This window comes from Diadema antillarum, unplaced genomic scaffold (genome assembly GCF_040938485.1).
Source record: "Diadema antillarum isolate AM-2024a unplaced genomic scaffold, OU_Dant_1.0 scf00000035, whole genome shotgun sequence".
NCBI classification, from domain to species: domain Eukaryota; kingdom Metazoa; phylum Echinodermata; class Echinoidea; order Diadematoida; family Diadematidae; genus Diadema; species Diadema antillarum.
This window is the reverse complement of record NW_027270924.1, coordinates 653,731-672,552: the sequence shown is the minus strand read 5'-3', so window position 1 is coordinate 672,552 and position 18,822 is coordinate 653,731. Positions and strand designations below refer to the sequence as shown.

General features: G+C 38.0%; 1 protein-coding gene across 3 annotated transcripts in view; it reads right to left on the bottom strand.

The window, feature by feature from the left end:
- The window catches only part of LOC139744107 (ras-specific guanine nucleotide-releasing factor RalGPS2-like), a 104,618-nt gene that overhangs the window by 8,646 nt on the left and 77,150 nt on the right, over positions 1–18,822 (bottom strand). For 2 of the 3 annotated variants that reach the window (XM_071654566.1, XM_071654577.1), the window contains 12 exons: positions 15,706–15,789; positions 12,575–12,664; positions 11,632–11,724; positions 10,781–10,904; positions 10,085–10,167; positions 9,128–9,267; positions 8,111–8,172; positions 5,480–5,539; positions 2,839–2,947; positions 2,498–2,533; positions 1,875–1,981; positions 680–734 (listed from right to left, as the gene is read on the bottom strand). In XM_071654566.1, coding sequence (XP_071510667.1) covers positions 680–734; positions 1,875–1,981; positions 2,498–2,533; positions 2,839–2,947; positions 5,480–5,539; positions 8,111–8,172; positions 9,128–9,267; positions 10,085–10,167; positions 10,781–10,904; positions 11,632–11,724; positions 12,575–12,664; positions 15,706–15,789 — 1,043 coding nt within the window. The remainder of the gene's footprint in view (positions 1–679; positions 735–1,874; positions 1,982–2,497; positions 2,534–2,838; positions 2,948–5,479; positions 5,540–8,110; positions 8,173–9,127; positions 9,268–10,084; positions 10,168–10,780; positions 10,905–11,631; positions 11,725–12,574; positions 12,665–15,705; positions 15,790–18,822) is intronic. The other variant, XM_071654571.1, reaches the window with a different exon arrangement.

Sequence of the window (18,822 nt, the reverse complement as noted above, 5' to 3'; positions counted from 1 at the left end):
TTGAATCACAGATGAAGGGGAACCAATGACGTGTAACTTGATCATCAAGCAAAAATAAACCCACAATAGCCACATACGGGCAATGGTGAGGTGCCTTTAAAGGGATGGTATAGTTTTGGCTGAGGTGAGAATTCAGCTCTTAACGTTTTGCGAGATACTTAGAAACCACTTCATGAAATATTAAAGAGCATACAATTCGAAGAGGAATTCAATGTTTATTAGATGAAAATCGGTTTTAGAATGGCTGAGATATCCAAAAACAAAGTAAAGCAAAGCGATCCTAATAAAAAGTGGGTCCCACCTTTTATTAGGACCACTTTGTTTTGGATATCTCAGCCATTTCATAACCAGTTTCAATCAAATAAACTTTGAGTTCCTCTTTTAATAGAATCATATGCTTTTTCATATTTTGTAAGAGGTTACTCACTATCTCCAAAAATCATCATCAAAACACATTGGAAACCTGAAGCCCCATCTCAACCGAAACTGTACCATCCCTTTAAGTTACAAAATCACAATGTTAAGACTTCTGAACCCTGATAAGCATCAAGTTAATTCATTCAAAACTTGCTTCTTTTTTTAACATAAATCCTACAACTGATACCATATTGAATACTGACAGCACTATCGATATCGGACATACTATTAGACATTGTACTCATGAGCAGTTGTATCGTACCCATTGTTTAGCCACATGTCCTGGTCATCGCTGAACTCTGACCCTTCGCTGCTCCCTGTGGGAAACAAAGAACACCATGAAGATCACAATACTCTCAATGTCTAATCCAGGGCATAGTCACATGATGACACATCTTAAAGGACAAGTCCACCTTCATATACACAAGGATTGAGAGAATGCAGCAATATTAGTAGAACACATCAGTGAAAGTTTGAGGAAAATTGGACAATCCATTCAAAAGTTATGAATATTTTAAGTATCTGCGCAGTCACTGCTGGAAGAGGAGACTACTACTGCAGTATATGATGTCACATGCGTACAACTATATAAGGAAAATAAAAAGAGAATTTCACAAAACTTTACTTTTTGAATAAAGCACACAGTTCTTCGACTTGCTACTGACGTATCTGAAGGGTAATATTATTCCCCCTGCCTTATGAAAGAGAGAAGTTGAGTGTTCTTTTGTTATGGGAGAAAAATGGAAATATGTTGAATTTTCTTTATTCTTTCTTTATATCGTTGTACTCATGTGACATCACAAGCTATAGTAGTCTTTTCATCCAGCCGTGACTGAGCAGAAACTTCAAAAATTCATAACTTTGTAACGGATTGTCCAATTTTGCTCAAACTCTCACTGATGTCTTCTACTAATATTGCTGCATTCACTCAACCCACATGTCTATGAAGGTGAACTTGTCCTTTAATATGACTGAAACCTGTAGAATTCCGTTTTAAGTCTATGAAAACTTTGAGAATAGTAAATTCTTGAAAAGAGGAAAATTAAATTTGATGCAATTTCTTTTTTGTTTATGTAAGACACAGGCAACCTGTGTTCAAAGCTAACAACAGGATTAGCATGTGTAATTCTTTCACCACTGAAAGATATGTCCATAAGAGACACAGAGTTTTCTTCTACCAATATCGATCACTTTTCCATCAATGTTTCGGTCTGTGACAACACACTATCAAATTAATTAGGTCAACCTCTAATTGTCTCAAAACATTGAATAGGGGATAATATGTCATGCACTGTTTCCAGCCACAAGTGAAATGATGGATTTCTTGTCGACAGAAATTGCGCTTTTTGGGGGGGAGGTGCGCACTTCAAAAATAACGCTATTCTTGCCCCCTTAGAATCCATAATTTCAGCTATATGAGCCTCTCAGTGCATGGTATATTTGCTTACTGACCATACCTTCTATTGAACTGGACACGGACGGTCGTACTGAGCTAGTTGTCTCCTCCAACAGGCTGTCGTCCAGTAAGTGCCTTGGACCGTTGCCAAAGTTTGTGTTTGGGAAGCTTCAAATGTGACCAGAAGCAAAAACAATAACAAGTTATTAAACTGCCTGCCAAGTGGGCACCTGCTGCAACACACACGCAAGATTTGACTAAGCGGTTATCTGTTTACATGCATTCAACTATTTTCAATAAAAAAATGGAACTCCTGTCATAAGATGAGTGCTAACAAAGCAAAGCAAAATATATGGTAAAGTTCAAGAGGACACAGGAGTTAAAACTTTTACTTGTTGCATACTATTTCATCTCTTGCAGTCATTACATCTGAAATGCACAGCACAATATTTTAAAGAAATGAATAACTCTTGAGATATAAAACCAACAAAAGTCATATGAAAGTAAACTGTGAAGAAGACTTGATAAATCATACTCTCTACAGACTCTGACAGCAAAGGCACAATTAAAGCATGCATCTGTTGATTAGAAAACTACACATCTCATGATACACATGTCATATTTTTTTTTCGCATTGCGTTTGTCAAGAAAAACAAAAGAGAACAACAGAGCAGACAGCCTTACCTTAAAGGCTCAGCAGGACCAAGGTGGTTGGGAACACTGCAGAAATGGAGGAAAAAAGCAACTATAAATGAAGTCATGTTATTGATGCCTATAACTGCGTAAGCAGACGCTGAAACAAAGGTACACATACAATGTAGAATACATTTTTTACATACATGTACAGCATAGACAAGAACATGGCAAGGATAGACCTTTATGCTAATAGCAGACATAAATAAAACTGTCATCCCATAAAAACTATTGTAAATCAAATCTAGTCAAATGAGGATCATTTGTCAGTGTTACATTCAATGTATCTCAAATGCGCTTCAGAAATTGACAGAGAGTTTGATTCTACTCACTTTGCCCCTAAACTTTTCGTTTTCCGGTGGCCAGGTACAAACTTGGCTGAGATGACAGGCGTTGACGGGTTGGACTTCCCTATCGAGCTCGTCTTCCCTCCACCACTGTCTGTAAACACGACATAAGAGACAAGGAATTGATTAACCGAAATGATCGACATGAAATGCTTTGATTTTTCATGAAAGCATAATTATACAACATTGTACCATTCCCCAAAGCAAATGTAAGAATGTCTGTATACCATGTGGGTACCACGGCTCATGATGTACAAGTACAATCGGGATGTATGGATTCAATATACTCTTGGATGATGTGTGTTTATATGTTTGGCTTGTACAGTACAGTCTATGTGGGAAAATATTTGAAAGCGATATATCATGAGAATAAACTCTATACACATTTAAGTTATATGTTTTTTTGCCACTTCTCAGCTGGTAATACAAAATTTGATATCGCATTGATGCAGGGAGGTAAATATTCAACATAAACAAACAGGTAATTTATTACTATTCCATGGATTTCAATTTCATGTCAACTCTGAGGTTGGTCTACTTTAATGATGATAAGAACAATTCTAATTGTCATAAACATGTACAATGATGTGTCCTAAACCAAATGAGAAAAAAAAAGTCATTGCACATAAGTTACCAATTATATTTGGGAGCAGGTTATGCGGAGTAGATGTTCACACATGTATAAAGCTATTGTAGCAAATGAATATGATATGAATTGACTAGGAATTAACAAGAAGTTGGTAAAATTCATTTTCATCACTGAATAGACCTGATGATGGAATGGGACCAGAAAATTTGGATGCACAAAAAAAACCCTGAAAGGTATGAAAACAAAATGAAAAGAAAAAAAGTATACACCCAATGACATGATAAATGAAAATGATGATCCCTCCAATATCATAGCATGATGATATGAGTCCTGTGCTCAGAGTTATGCAAATCAGTCATCAACCTCAACACACACATGATAAAGACAAGGCATGGTAGATGTGCTTCATTATGGTCATACTCTTTCTAAGCTGGAGCACAAGATCCAATGGTGATGCCTTGGTTTTTTATTGTACGCATATCTGGATGTAATTTTCAACTTTTCAGCTTGGTAACATCAAAGCCATAGAGGGGATTAAAGGGGTCACTGTGCAGTGAATGTTTAGGCCCAAGGTTGAGCTGTAAGTATAGAAATTAAGCCAAGTAGGCCCTGCCTCCACCCCACCTCCCATCATACTGGTTTATTCCTGTCAACTTTATCTATGCCAAGAGCATGACGATGCCTGTGAGTCAGCGTATCGTATGAGATTCTGGCGGTGTGAATAAGAGGGGGATGATATTGCACACGGAGAGAGATTAGCAAGCGGTGACACATGGCCATTGTACGTAAGTACAGATGTAAACGAGACTGGGTGCTGATGTTAGATGAACTCACACAGATTATGTCCTGGGAATCATATAGCACAATTGCGAAAGTAAACAGTGCAGTACCGGGTATTGTCTAAGAATATCCACTCTTGTAATCTTGGGGCTTGACAGAGAATATTTTTGTGCAGGACTATTCAAACATACATATTGTATAAGATCTAACATGGTTGAATTGAGCAGAAACAAAATGAAAATAAACAAATACACACACAAACACACACATACGCATACAAAGACATGAATTGGCTTATTCACGTGTTTGCATTATCATGTGTGAGATATATTCTATCAACTTACGTAGGTTATAAGGAAGAGAGCACATCAAAGCAGGTTAAAGTCACAAATCATGCATTGCATACGATGCATTCAAGCACCAAAAAAAAAAAAAAAAAGAAGAAAGAAAACAATATTCTTAAAAGATTTAGAGTGAGATGACATATACACACAAAAGTACACATGATAAATTACACACACTGAACACACCACCAACTGGTTTAACACTCTGCTAGGTAAAAGTTAATGTGAATACATTACTGTTGAGATCAGCAACATCATACAATGCCAGAGAGAATTTGAATTAATGGATGGAATGCAATGGTCAGAGAGATGAACAATTGGTACTGTCCAGGTGGTAATGATCACATAATTGACATTTTTGCCCAGTCTGGTGAGATGAATTTCACCTTTTACTAATTGTCTCCATATTATTTATAAAATTTCTGTGCACAAAGTACTTGACACAGACATTCACCAATTCTCATTTGCATACTGGTATCATATTGCAGGTAATGTGCAAAATATCAAGAAATTGCAAACTATTCCATGTTTGAAAAACCATGTGACTGAATCCCTGTGAAAAATGGCAATATGGAAGATGAAAATGTCAATCACGCGTGTTAGGTTAGCAACATAATGTATTTTCCCCCCAGAATTGACCACGAACTACACATTAGACACATTTTTTTTTTTTTGCTTTTGTTTGTTTGTTTTTCAAACAGGAACATGCAATATTGGCAGTAGTTTGGAGAAAAAAAAATTCATGTGACTTTATACAAATGTACTTGAATCTGACTACCACACTTGAAAGTGGCGTGACTACAAGCACTTTGTTTGGCTGGTCAATTCTGGTCAAAAGTAAGAATGTCCACCACACGGTCAAGGGGAGAAAGAGCAGAGGCAGATGAGCGAATGGTCATCGGTCACTACCTACCTGTCAGGTTAGAGAGATTGAGGACGGGAGGAGTGCAAAAAAGGGAAACCGACTGGACTTCTAGCAAGCGAGAGAGGAGCAGAAAGAAATCAAACAAGGGGTGTTTCACATGTAACGAACGGAAAGCGTGTTACTCATTAGACATCGCAGACTGCAGCGAGCAAGACGACATGTACCGAACTCAGAAAACTCACTCGCGTGCTCAAAGAGACATAGAGAAAAGTACATGACGATTCCATAGGAAAGAGGAAGTTTGTGACTTAAGTGCTCTCTAAGTGTGCATTCAGAATTACATCCTAGGACAAAAGTAATGTGTTCTGCAATCGGAAACATAGACTTAAGTATTAATGAAATATCAAATGGACATATCATATTACCTGGGGGGGTATTTTGCCAGAGATTTTCACTGACAAATTTGCTCTCAGCCGATCACATGAAAGGATTTCAATAGCTTAAAAACAGTTATCACAGTGACTGACAATTTTCATGAAACACTGCACTGAAATGTATAACACAATCATCCCCATTCCCCTACCCCTCATGTTCTCGGTCAATCCTGCCAAAACTCTAGACAGCTCTCACCATACAAATTCCAGTAAAAACTTGGAGGAAGTGCAGAAACCTTCAATTAGGGCACCTTAAAGTTTAGTCTAAGCACGCTCAGAACTTCCAGGTAAACCAATTAAAACAGCATGTTTTCACAACGGCACTATGACTGTTGGTAGGATGCAAATTGTTGGTAGGATGCACCATATGTGACATAATTCATACCTGCCAACATTTCAAGATGAAATATCTTACTCGTGGATTGCAAAAATCTGATTTTATATGCAAACTGAAGTTAAAAATCTTACTTTCAGTCAAATCTTCAGAAAATACACATGAAAGGTATACAGGTACATATTTTTCTAAAATCTTATTTCTCTGACAGAAAATCTTATTTTGCTATTTTCAATGTAAAAAACTTACTGAATCTGATAAAATCTTATTAGTTGGCAAGTATGCATAATTGAAAAAAATAGTACCAAAAATGTGCATATAATAATATGCAATTATTCATAAGTTCACATAAAATTCCTTTAGACATATCCCTTCCCTACCTATAAAGGAGAGTGGAAAGAGAGAGAGAGAGAGAAGGAAAGAAGGAAAGAAAGAAAAAAAGAAAAAAAGAAAGAAAAAAGAGAAAAAGAAAGAAAGAAAGAAAGAAAGAACAAAAAAAAAAAGAAAGAGAGTGGAAAAGAATACCTTGATTGACTTTATTATGATAAATTAAATTGTGATTAATCAAATTTTTCCCGGCCCGTTAAAGTGTGGACATTTGCACACATTTGCACAAATCTTCAAGCAACACATACTAGAAGTTCACCAGATAAGTTTAGGAAAAACACAAGGCCTGAGGTTATCACTAGAGGCTTTTGATAAAGTTCAAACTGTGATACCAGACAAGTGAAAGATCCACTTTCAAAACAATTAATGGTAGACACCATTTTTAGTATATTAAAGGAGAATTAAGGAGATTCCAAAGGGTGCAGCCTCAATCAGTGGGAGAAAGAATATTTCATTAACGCAATAGTTTTTTGTACATACCAGTTACTTGATTTCAATCAAAGAAGGACACAAACATAAAGAGCAAAAGCTAATATAAGAGATGAAAAGTTTCAAAACTTTGAAAAGGGCAGAGTCACACAGTATCTTCTATAGCAAATCATCTTCTATTGATACAGAACCATCATCCTTCCTGTTTCCTAATCTCCTTAACAGCGAATAGACGCAAAAATAACTGTGTCTGATTGATACACTACAACTTCTATCAACAAAACTCTCTAAACATGAACATTTTCATTCGCATTATTCATAAAACGACAATAGTAATCAGGAACATATTGGGGTGAGGTGTGAATTATTCTTCGTATCCCTGTACACTGTCAGTATCTATCAAAAGAACTCTGACCCAGTTTACTTATAACAACACTAATACATAGGCATAGTGTACAAATCATACTTTCCTGTTATAGCAGCTGAGGGTGCCAACGTGAAATTTGTGGTCTTAAGGCTACCAATTTATGTTGGAATCACTCTTAAACCTGATAGTAATTCTAAATGACAACATACTTGGAGTGGACAAACACAATTTCTTTGCTTGATGACTGAACTAATATAATAGTCAAGTCTAAACTACAACTGTGCATTTACACTTATAAATTTTGGTGTGTGAGGGTATACAGCAAAAGCCTCAACATATCATTTTAAACTTTCAAAGCACTCACACATCTAATACGGTGCAAACACAAATACATATACTTTCGGTGCACTTGTTGGAGTATCATTCAAATAAAAACAACAGACTCTATGAGTGAATAGCATACATAAACAAAAGTGTACATTCAAAACGTATACAAAACAGAACTTAAAATGTGCACAATATGTAAAGGGGACACTTTAGACATGCTGCTCAAAACAATACCAAGTTTCGTCATGCATTCACCTTGCATATTGAACAGTGCAATTCCTGATGCCCTTCCGAGCACAAGCACATCTTAATATCGACTTGCTCGACAATATTGCGTGCATATCAAATGCAACAGGGTGAGAAAACATCAACAGAACTAGAACCGAGTTATATTGAGTTACCTGTTTGGTCAAGTTCATCTTTGGACTTGGATTGCACTGTTGGTTCCAGTTGTAATGAAATTCTGTGCAGGGAAGGAGTGAAGGAAGGGTAAAAAACAACAAAAACAAACAGTATAGTTATAAATTAATTCTCCAACTAATTTTTTATTCAGTTTATGACAAAAAAACAACAACCTGGTAACAACCAAACTATTAGAAAGCCTACAAAAAAAAAGATAAGAAAGTATGTTTATGACATTTAAACAAATGAAGACTAAAACCAAAGTTGATAATAAAGTGATAATGATGATGATGGTGGTGATGATGGTGATGATGGTGATAACAATAATGATGCAAGTGATAATGATAGTGGCTTCTAAAAGACAAAAAAAAATAGCACATTCCAATTACTAATGCTTATGATGCTATCAAGCTATACTGTTACCCAAAAACATGAATCAACACAAAATATGACAAGAGCATAATGACATGTTAAACAGATGATAGTAACAATTCATGAATTGACAATATGTAGGTAGCAATTAATCCTAAAATGTTTGCAATCCTTTAGATACATTACAGACAATACAGCACGACAGATATTTTGCTAATTCATATAACTACTCTTCTAAAAAAAAACCAACTACATGTCCAGAGAAATTAGTCAAATATTGATTTATTTAGCAAGCAATCTTTGCTGTATTCAACTCATTCTCCAGTTGTTCTTGTTGTTTTAAAGTCTAGATCAGTAAGCACTTGGAGGTAAGTTCAACACTAGATTGTTTTGAATAAGCTACACTTCATGCTAGAGTGGAACATAATTTTTTTTAAAAATCCAAACCCCTCTCTAATGCAAATGGTGCCTGGAAGAAAACAGACAAATAAACACAAAACTGTTGAATATAAGGACAGAACAGAGAATTCTGGAATCTCTACGGAGAACAACTTCTAAAGTTTGTTCACATCACAGAATATCATCATCATCATCGAGCGCATGCAGCAGGAAGCGATCAAAGGCATTCCTGTAGCTTGACTTACTTGTAGTTGTCTTCTTCGACAAACTTCTGCAGCTCCTCGATGTAGCGCACAGAGTGGAGGTATTTCTGGACGTACGGCAAGCACTCATAGTCGTATTGCGACTGCTGGAGCTCGGCGATCACCCTCAAGATGTTGTTCATCTGGTCGGAGAGGAAGTCAAGTTTTATGTATCGTCTTGTAAATGTTTATTGTCACAGGTTACTTCCTTCCTGTATGCTACTCTACAGTCATTGCATTTAGCTGCGAGATGTTCAACAAATGATACCCTTGTATAGTGCAATGACCCTCCCCCACCACCCCCCCCCCCCCCCCCCCCTTGCTACAGGAGGAGTAGAAGCATACACTACAGCTGAATACACTTGTCATTGCTTTCAGAGTTGGCACATTGAATCACATTGTCATCATGACTTGTACATTGTGAATCTCTTTGCTGAATAACAATTTGATTGAGCTACATAGCTACGTACGACAGGACGAACCCTGTGTCAGTGAATACATCTCCCTTACATTACCTTCTGAGCGCAAGCTTTGTAAACAGCTAGATATAATTAAAGTCCAACCTGACAACCTATCCAGTGAAGCGAAATCTAGCTCACTTGTAAATAATGACGATGATGATTGACAACATTCATGTAGCGCCATTTATCGCCAAAGATTATTTTAAGGTACTCGGCTCCCGCAACATGTACAGGAACTATACCCTACAGTAGTGTGGATAATGCGAACTTACTAGCAAAATTGACACTTTCACACACACACATATTTTTGAACAACTCTTCCAATTCAGTCCGCAGAAAAAAGAAGAAAACAATAAGAACAGAAGCAAACAGGACAGGAAAGTCTCCAATACATTTGTGGGGTATGCTCTGGCTTGTAGCTCCTCCAATAAAATATTGTGAATATATTCTACAAACAAAAATCAAACTAAAGAAAGAAATTACATCACTGAATACTCACTTTGGTGGACCTGCTGTCACTGTCCATCCCACCAGTGCTGGGATGAGCAACGTCTATGTAGACCAGGTCTTGGAGGTACATGCCTGGAATAGAAGATGCCACAGTGATTTTAGGGCAAAAGTTTCTCTCTTACTGTTCATTATGATTTAATACAAAGTACAACATTTCAGCATTATTGTGTATGGTGTTGATGTTGGTTATGAAGAGAATGATGACAGTGAAAATTACAAAAATCTATAAGAGTTCTAATAATAACAACTAATACCATGTGCAAAAAAAAAAAATAAATTCTATTTAGAAATAAAAAGAACCATGATATACCACATTTCTAGAGAGGATGTGATGAGATTTCTGGAAGCTTTAATACATATCACTTTCCTACTGCCAAGATACAATTTCAACTTCTGACTTATCATTTCTTTAGTTGCCTCTCATGGTGCTCTGTTAAATAGATAAACATCTCAACACAGCAGCAATTTCGGTAATTATTTTACCACAAAGGGAAACTAGTGATGGGCCGCAATGGAATTCAAACCCATGACCTTCTGATTAAGGGTCTCGATATCAAACCTACAAACCATTATGCACCATAGCAGAAAAGACAAAGCCCTCTCTCCTACTCCCCCACTGCCCTCCGCCCCACAACCAACTCTCTCCCTCAACCCGCATCCCTATGCTGGATGCCGACAGACTCACCCAGATATGGTAGGCATGGCAACCGGACCGCATCCATGTGATCCCTCAGTCTCTGCCTGTTGTCGTCCTCTGACATCAGATCCGACAGTTTCTCGCACGTCGCCTTCTCCTTCTTGTGCACCAGCTGCATGGAAGTCACAACAATATCCAATACATTTCATCAAATCTTTTGCCTATTTAAACAGATATCTCATTACAGCTTTCTCTTGGAAATACCTTGCTTAATCCTCACCATGAAGCAGGGCAGCCTCTTTTTGTGTGGGTGTGTTTTTTAGGAACTAAATTACATCACAACTGTCAAGGGTGTCTAAAGAAAAGAAGAATTCTCTACACAAGACGATGTGAAATTTCACACAAGTTTGTGGCTGGGGCGTAGATTAATCTCTACCATGATGTGTACACTCTGATTCCAACAAATAAACCTCATCTCTGAATTCATATTCTTACTCTCTCTCTCTCTCTCTCTCTCTCTCTGCATTTTTAACACAGAAATGTGGGTGAAAAGCATGACCACTGTAGCAACCATTTTTTCAGTGTTAAATAATCATAAGCCATATACGGGATATTTGCTACAAAAATGTGTGACTTTTTTTTTTTCAAACAGTCATTTGAAAAATAATGTCAGAAAGAGGGGGGATTTTTTTTTTTCGACGCATTCAAAGTCAAACTTTGTTGACTGCATCTCAGAAGAGAAAAACAGGTTTTAAATAATCCACAAAAACTTGATCCGCAAGAAGTTTAATTGTTGCAAGATATGTGCATCAGTGTAACATTAAACTTCCAGAAGAAATTAGCCAACTTTATGAGAGTTTAAAAGTGTGTAGGTACAAATGTATGCTCCTCATACTCACGTTCCATGTTTTCGTCAACCTGAAAATAGGCGCACTGTGTAATGCCGAGATGATTGCCATGACTGCGTGGAAGTTGTTGATGTCAAATAATTTCTACAGGATAAAAATAAGGAACAAAAGTTAACATCTTAAGCCCAAAGCCTTTGTAACAGCCACATGGATGTTACTTTAATACATTGTATATTCTTTAAACACAGAAATAAAATGAAAAGAGCTCACAAAACATCACACAAGGAGGCAAAGGAGAACATGAAGATTAGTTTCAAGTTTCTCTAATGCAGTCAATCAATTCAAATTGACATGATTCTTATATCATGTGATATCAAATGCATTCATTTAACCAGTCAATTCCTCTGTCAAATTCGATCATTGTAGGCATAAGAAAAGACATTTTGTTTAAAGGCCACATGAGGAGTATAGTCCTGTATCTGCTACAACATTGTGGTATTCCAAGCATGACACACTTTCTTTCACACGTACATGACCCAGAACAAATTAGTCATCGCTTCCTCTCAGGACCAACTAAATGGCCTTGGCACGACTACTTTAGGACAACTTTTAGTTTTAGGTTACTTGGGATCAAGATTCTTCTTAAAAGGAAAATGGACAAAAGGACAAAAAGACAGACAAATTCATGACATTTGCCTTGGCCAAGCACATACACAATGAACATTTAGCATTTAAACTTAAAGTATTCTGTTCTGCTACTCAAACGTCATTCAAAAAACCAACACAAGCTTGCCAGATTTTGGCTTTTGAGGCTTGCCTGACCTAGAAAGAGCAAAGTTATACTGTATGCAAAACATCATATACAATGTGTCGGTTCCAAGAAATGGTATTGGATGAAACAGGCAAAGATGAATAGGTCATTACAGGCAACGTGGGCTACAAAAACATGATTGTATGTTTGAATACACTAAGAAATATTCAAGTGAATTATTACTTTGGCTATTTTGATGAAGTGACCTATGACCTCTGCCCTGGCCTTGGCCATCTGTGTGATGAGGACCTCATGTACCACCCAGAAGCTGACCTGCAGGAAAAAAAAAACATTGAGGTTTATAGCCTTAGTGGTGGAATCATCAGCTCACGCAGCATTAGGATTTCCATCAAACAGTACACAACTGGATATAACCGACTCCTATTGGTAAAATTCATGTATTTATTGGCACCACAGGAATAAAAGAATACAAGGAAAAGTAGAAATTACGTGGTGCGTAATATATGTCCCCGCCGGAAGTAGCATTTTGTAGCAAAATGTACAATACAGGTAAAAAATCAAGGTCAAAGGTCAAAGAAGTCAAAGGTCAAAATTCTGTGTACAAGTTTTGAAGCCCTCACCTAGTGCCATCACATAAAGCAAACGGAATCGAAATCGGGCTAGAAATGGCGAAGGAGTAGCATTTTGTAGCCATGCAATGTACAATATAGGTCAAAAATCAAGGTCAAAGGTCAAAGAAGTCAAAGGTCAAAATTCTGTGTACAAGTTTTGAAGCCCTCACCTAGTGCCATCACATAAAGCAAACGGAATCGAAATCGGGTTAGAAATGGCGAAGGAGTAGCATTTTGTAGCAAAATGTACAATACAGGTCAAAAATCAAGGTCAAAGGTCAAAGAAGTCAAAGGTCAAAATTCTGTGTAAAAGTTTTGAAGCCCTCACCTAGTGTCATCACATAAAGGAAACGGAATCGAAATCGGGTTAGAAATGGCGAAGGAGTAGCATTTTGTAGGTAATGTACAACATAGGTCAAAAATCAAGGTCAAAGGTCAAAGAAGTCAACGGTCAAAATTCTGCATAGAAGTTTTTAAGCCCTCACCTAGTGCCATCACATAAAGCAAACGGAATCGAAATCAGGTTAGAAATGGCGAAGGAGTAGCATTTTGTAGCAAAATGTTCAATACAGGTCAAAAATCAAGGTCAAAGGTCAAAAAAGTCAAAGGTCAAAATTCTGTGTACAAGTTTTGAAGCCCTCAACTAGTGCCATCGCATAAAGCAAACGGAATCGAAATCGGGTTAGAAATGGCGAAGGAGTAGCATTTTGTAGCAAAATGTACAATATAGGTCAAAGGTCAAGGTCAAAGGTCACAACTGAAATTCTGTGTAGAAGTTTCAAAGCTCCCATGTAGTGCTCTCATATAAAGCAAACAGAATCAAAATCGGCTCTTAAATGACAGAGAAGTAGCAAAATGAAATTTTGATCACACACGGACGCACACACGGACACACGGACACACGGACACACGGACGGACACACACACGGACACACACACGTACGGAGCCCGTTTCATAGTCCCCTGCTCGAACTCGTTCGGCGGGGACAATAATGCAATGTGAAAATAATACTTTCTACATTGTATGATAATGATGACATAAGCGACAGAACATTATTATTATTATTATTATCATCACTACTATTCTTCTTCTTCTTGTTATTATCATTATTATCATTATTATTATTATCATTATCATTATTATTATTATCATTATCATTATTATTATTATCATTATCATTTATTGTCATTATTATTATCATCATGTTCAATATTGTTAATAATCACTACTACTGCTATCAATACGAGCACTTACCCACCTTTCACTTCTTGTTGGTTTCATATTTAATAGGAGATTACAAAATGAAGGTTGTCTTGATTATCTTCACTTAGTAATATCTGAGTCCAACACATTCAAGTATTGACAAAGTGTATACAAGACTTATGCACTATAAATTTGGCTCAGTCTTGGGTTACATAATTTTAAATGGAAGGCATCATTGTCAATCACTGTTTGCTTGTTTGCTGGCTGTTGGTACTTTGCCTTCATCCTGCTCTGTAACAGACTTGTTTAACTTTGCAGAAATTGGCAAATTTGCGTGACTGTAGGACTGCTTCTTCTTTTTTTGCGGGGGGCCCCAAATTATCTTCTAGGCCTGCTTAGAGCTGTTGTGGTTGAAAGTATTCAGGACACACAGAAGCTAAATATTTGTTATTGTTGGTTTTCCCTACTATGAGAAATTCTCATTGATTGCTTACACCTGCTTTCCCGCGGTTTTGAAGGAAATTGGGTATAAAACCTTTGCAGTTTATGAGTGTGTACTACAGGTAAAGCATTGGAAGAGCACACATGCAAACAAAAACAACAACAGCACAAATGTGGATGAACGTCACTATCACATGATGCATTGTTTTGAGATCTACTCCGGTGATTCGCGTCTAATTCAATCTTCCTTCTGTGGCACAAGCATCGGAACGGTGACAGACCAGGCTCGGAGCAATGGATAACGCAGGCTGGTTTTACACCAACCATGACTAGCACACCAGAGTCCTTGGGTTTGCGTGACGTCACTGCGCTCGTCAACGGAGCACCGCTTCTAGGGGCGGGCAGTGCCGTCGTCCTCGTAGCACTCCTATGCAACGCACCTCAACAAAACTTTTTGGAGGGGGAATAGGTCTGCCATTCCTCGAAGCAAGTCAGCAGAGGAAATAGAAACAACAGCTGCCGAGTGCACACACCCCTTCCCCCTCCCCTTGCCCCTTGTTTTCCTTGCAGATGACATCGCTTCGGATGAGATTACGCCAGAGAGAATCGAGGTCGCCACATACGTTACCTGATTTCTTCTTCTCATTCTTTTTTTTTTCGGTGGGGGTGGGGGATTTCAGCAGAGTGTACGCAAAAAGGCGAGTTCACGACATACCCAAGATAGTGCTGACGTAAATGGTGACAGCCACATGCCCGATTTAAACAGACACGGCCACACAAGTGGCAACTGGCATCAAAAGACTCCTCTTCTGCCCAATAAAATGCCACAGGTGGGGGGGGGGGGTGGGGGCATACAGACAAAAAGTAACAAAAATACCAGATACATGCATTCCAGAAACAAATGAACAGAGCAACTGAAAAGGTGCCTCGGTGTTTTTGTGATACATTGTGTCATTCCTTCTCTCTAAAGGCAAGTACATTGAATCAAAATTGCCATCCAATCACTCGCTTGTTTTCAATATATTTTCATTCATCAACATTGAAAAAAAAAGGTCAGTAACATAAGCTACAAGGAGGGGCTGCCACGATTTCCTTACCTGGTTGAATCTCCTGGTGAAGGCCACAATATTTGGACAGACATTGTTTTTGGTTTTCCCTGACCACGCACAGCTGCTCAGCTCCTGCATATCAAAATGACATCACAAAAACAAGACAGAGTGAGTCAACACTTCATGTTCTGCTCTGTTCTGTTCTGTTCTGTTCTGTTCTGTTCTGTTCTGTTCTGTTCTGTTCTGATTTGTTCTTTGCTGTGAAATGAGTATTCCTAGAGAAAAGATCCATCTAAAAATGTACACATCGGCTCAAAGCTCTAATATGGAGAGAGAAATAAACTGATAATAATAAGGGAAGGAAATCCAGTCAATCTCTCCATAATATACATATCTGTCTCTTCTAATACCTGTCTTTCTTTCTGAAATTGCATACTGCCAGTAATTTCTTACTAACGGTAGGTGATTCAATTTTCCCCCTTCTTTTTAACACATGTCACGTACAAATGTAGGTACAGTCATATCGTCAGGACTGATGACAGATATACCACACGTCATCAAAGCAAACTCACTCGAAAAACAAAGAAGGGGCACGACAGATTCTGAAGCACAAATCATAATGTTTGCCGCAAATGTGTCGCACCTGTACAATGCTTACGGGGGAACCTGCTCTTTGTCATTGGTGGGATCAGATCCCTCCTCAATGGGCATGGGAGGAAATGAGCTAATTGATTAGTTACAGATTATTGTGACCAGCATCATCGACGTGGCATCACCGCTTTTAATATAGGGTCCGGCGCTGTCCCTCCGAAAGCCAGACGGCACTGGGAGTGGGGGAAGAGGATGTTTTTGGTGTGGCCAATTAGTGACCGGCCAGAGTTGTCCAGCGTGGCCTTGTGCCGCCATTGAAATTGGCAGAGTTTTGTTTTCCAATTCACGAGACCCTAATTAGTTCAAGTGGCACAGCCTCAACTTCAACAGTAATATATCCTCGTGTTTATCAGGACTGCTGCTCTGATTGGTAATAAGCTTCCTTTATGTAAGGATCTGAAGATGAATTTCATAGGCTCGGCTTTCTCTGTCTGAAGAGTACTTTATGAATATTTTCTTGCGTTTCTTTTGTTTTCCTTCATTTTTATTATTCATTTGTCTACATTGCCTGGGGAGGGTAAAGGGGCAAGGATGGATGAAATGACTAGTTATAAAATTAGGTACTATATTTTTACATGAAATTTGAATACCCTGATACGTACATGCAAAAAAAAAAAAAAATGTTGTCGCTTCAGCACATATAAAACCTTATTAATCCATTACATGATACCTGTTAATAGTACCCTTTATCTTTGCTACTATTTTTTTTTTTTTTAGATGTTGCCGCTTCAGCACATATAAAACCTTATTAATCCATTACGTGATATCTGCTAATAGTATACAAATATACTTGGCCTTGAGAGTTTCTTGTTAAAACTATGGACAGAGGTGACTCCAAACTAGTACTATTCACTGAGGGGCGCAGCCCCGAAGTGAATAGTACTGGTTTGGAGTCACCAAGGCCCATAGTTTTAACAAGAAACTCGAAACTAGGCAAAGTATGTTTGTTTTATATTTTGGATCAAAAATTTGAATAAAAAGTGAAAATCATTTTATATAGGCCCTAGGCTTAGCCGCACTGCAGCGGCAGCGCAGCGCCTGCAATACGCAACAGTGCCAGAGATCGGAAATTGAAAAACGTAGTAGCCGTGGCACCGCCAGAGTTGCCCGTCGCATGTATTCAAGCGCTCGTATGGCCGCTGCAAACTTGAACACTAGAATTCGGGACGGGACGCGGACGGGTACACTTGATTGTAAAGAAGGGTGATTTGTGACATCATTTTGCAAATAGTATACTATTTGCAAAATGTCGTCATAAAAGTGACGTCATTTTGCAAATAGTACTTCATGGAGTGTTAAACACACCAACAATCTAAAATAGTTCAAAATACCTATAATCACGTGAAGCTCTTTTAACCAATCAATGGAAGACAAATTTTTGATCCAAAATATAATACCCTTTATCTTTGCTACTATTTTTTTTTTTTTTGATTGACAACATTAAAGTTGAAAAAGAAGTGATAACCTTTAAGACAGGGATGAAATGCTTGATCTGGCAGAGATCTAGCCATGGCCTACAACACAATCTGCCCTAAGGGTTTAAAATAACATTTAAAGTCCCCTATAAATAGACTCTTTATACCAAATTGGAAAAGTGCCTCATGCACACACATACACACACACACACACACACACACACACACACACACAAAACAAAACAAAAAAATCAACATGGGAGTTTGATGCCATTGCATCCATGCTTTAAAGTGCTGGGTTTGTACTCAACAGCCTATACTCAACATAAGCCATGTTCTGGTGAAGATTGGGGGTCTTTTTTTTTTTTTTTTGAGAAGACAGCGGATTGCAAACTCAAATATTTGTTGCACAGACTGAGGGATCACTTCAAAGCTGCAGAACCTTCAATAAAATATCTTTTTTTTGCTTTCATTTCCACACAGAAAGGGCAATTTTGGGGGCTCACTTTAATTTCCAGACTGACACAGCGAGAGTCGGGGCAACAAGGGTTTTACAGCAAATAGGATTCAATTTACAGCAGCAATATCCCACGAGTGGAGCAAAATTTAGTTTGGAATGGATACCTAAACCTTTCACGTCAAAACAGACACCCCCTTAAAGTGATACACTGTTTCAATATCGACACTGGGGTGATACAATACGCTCGTTCGGGTGACATGGCAAAATATTTCCAGGAATACAAATTCCCTTATCTATGTGCCGCATGTTATTATGGCGAACCCTCCAAGGAGCTGATGGGGAGTCTTGTAGAGAATGATTCATTTGTTTGTGGTCTTTGCCCGATAGAAAAGGTGCCCCCGACACTTTGCGTGCAGCGATCATGATATCACTGTTTGAATGTGAGCACCTGTGCATTTGTGAACTGCATCATTCATGCACGTTCACACAATAGTGATATGTCACTTTAAGGGTTAAAAAAATGTGAAACCAAATCAACAAACTGCCAAGAGCTTTAAGGACAAGTCCACCTTCATATACAGTGTGTACATAAGGATTGAGAGAATGCAGCAATATTAGTAGAACACATCAGTGAAAGTT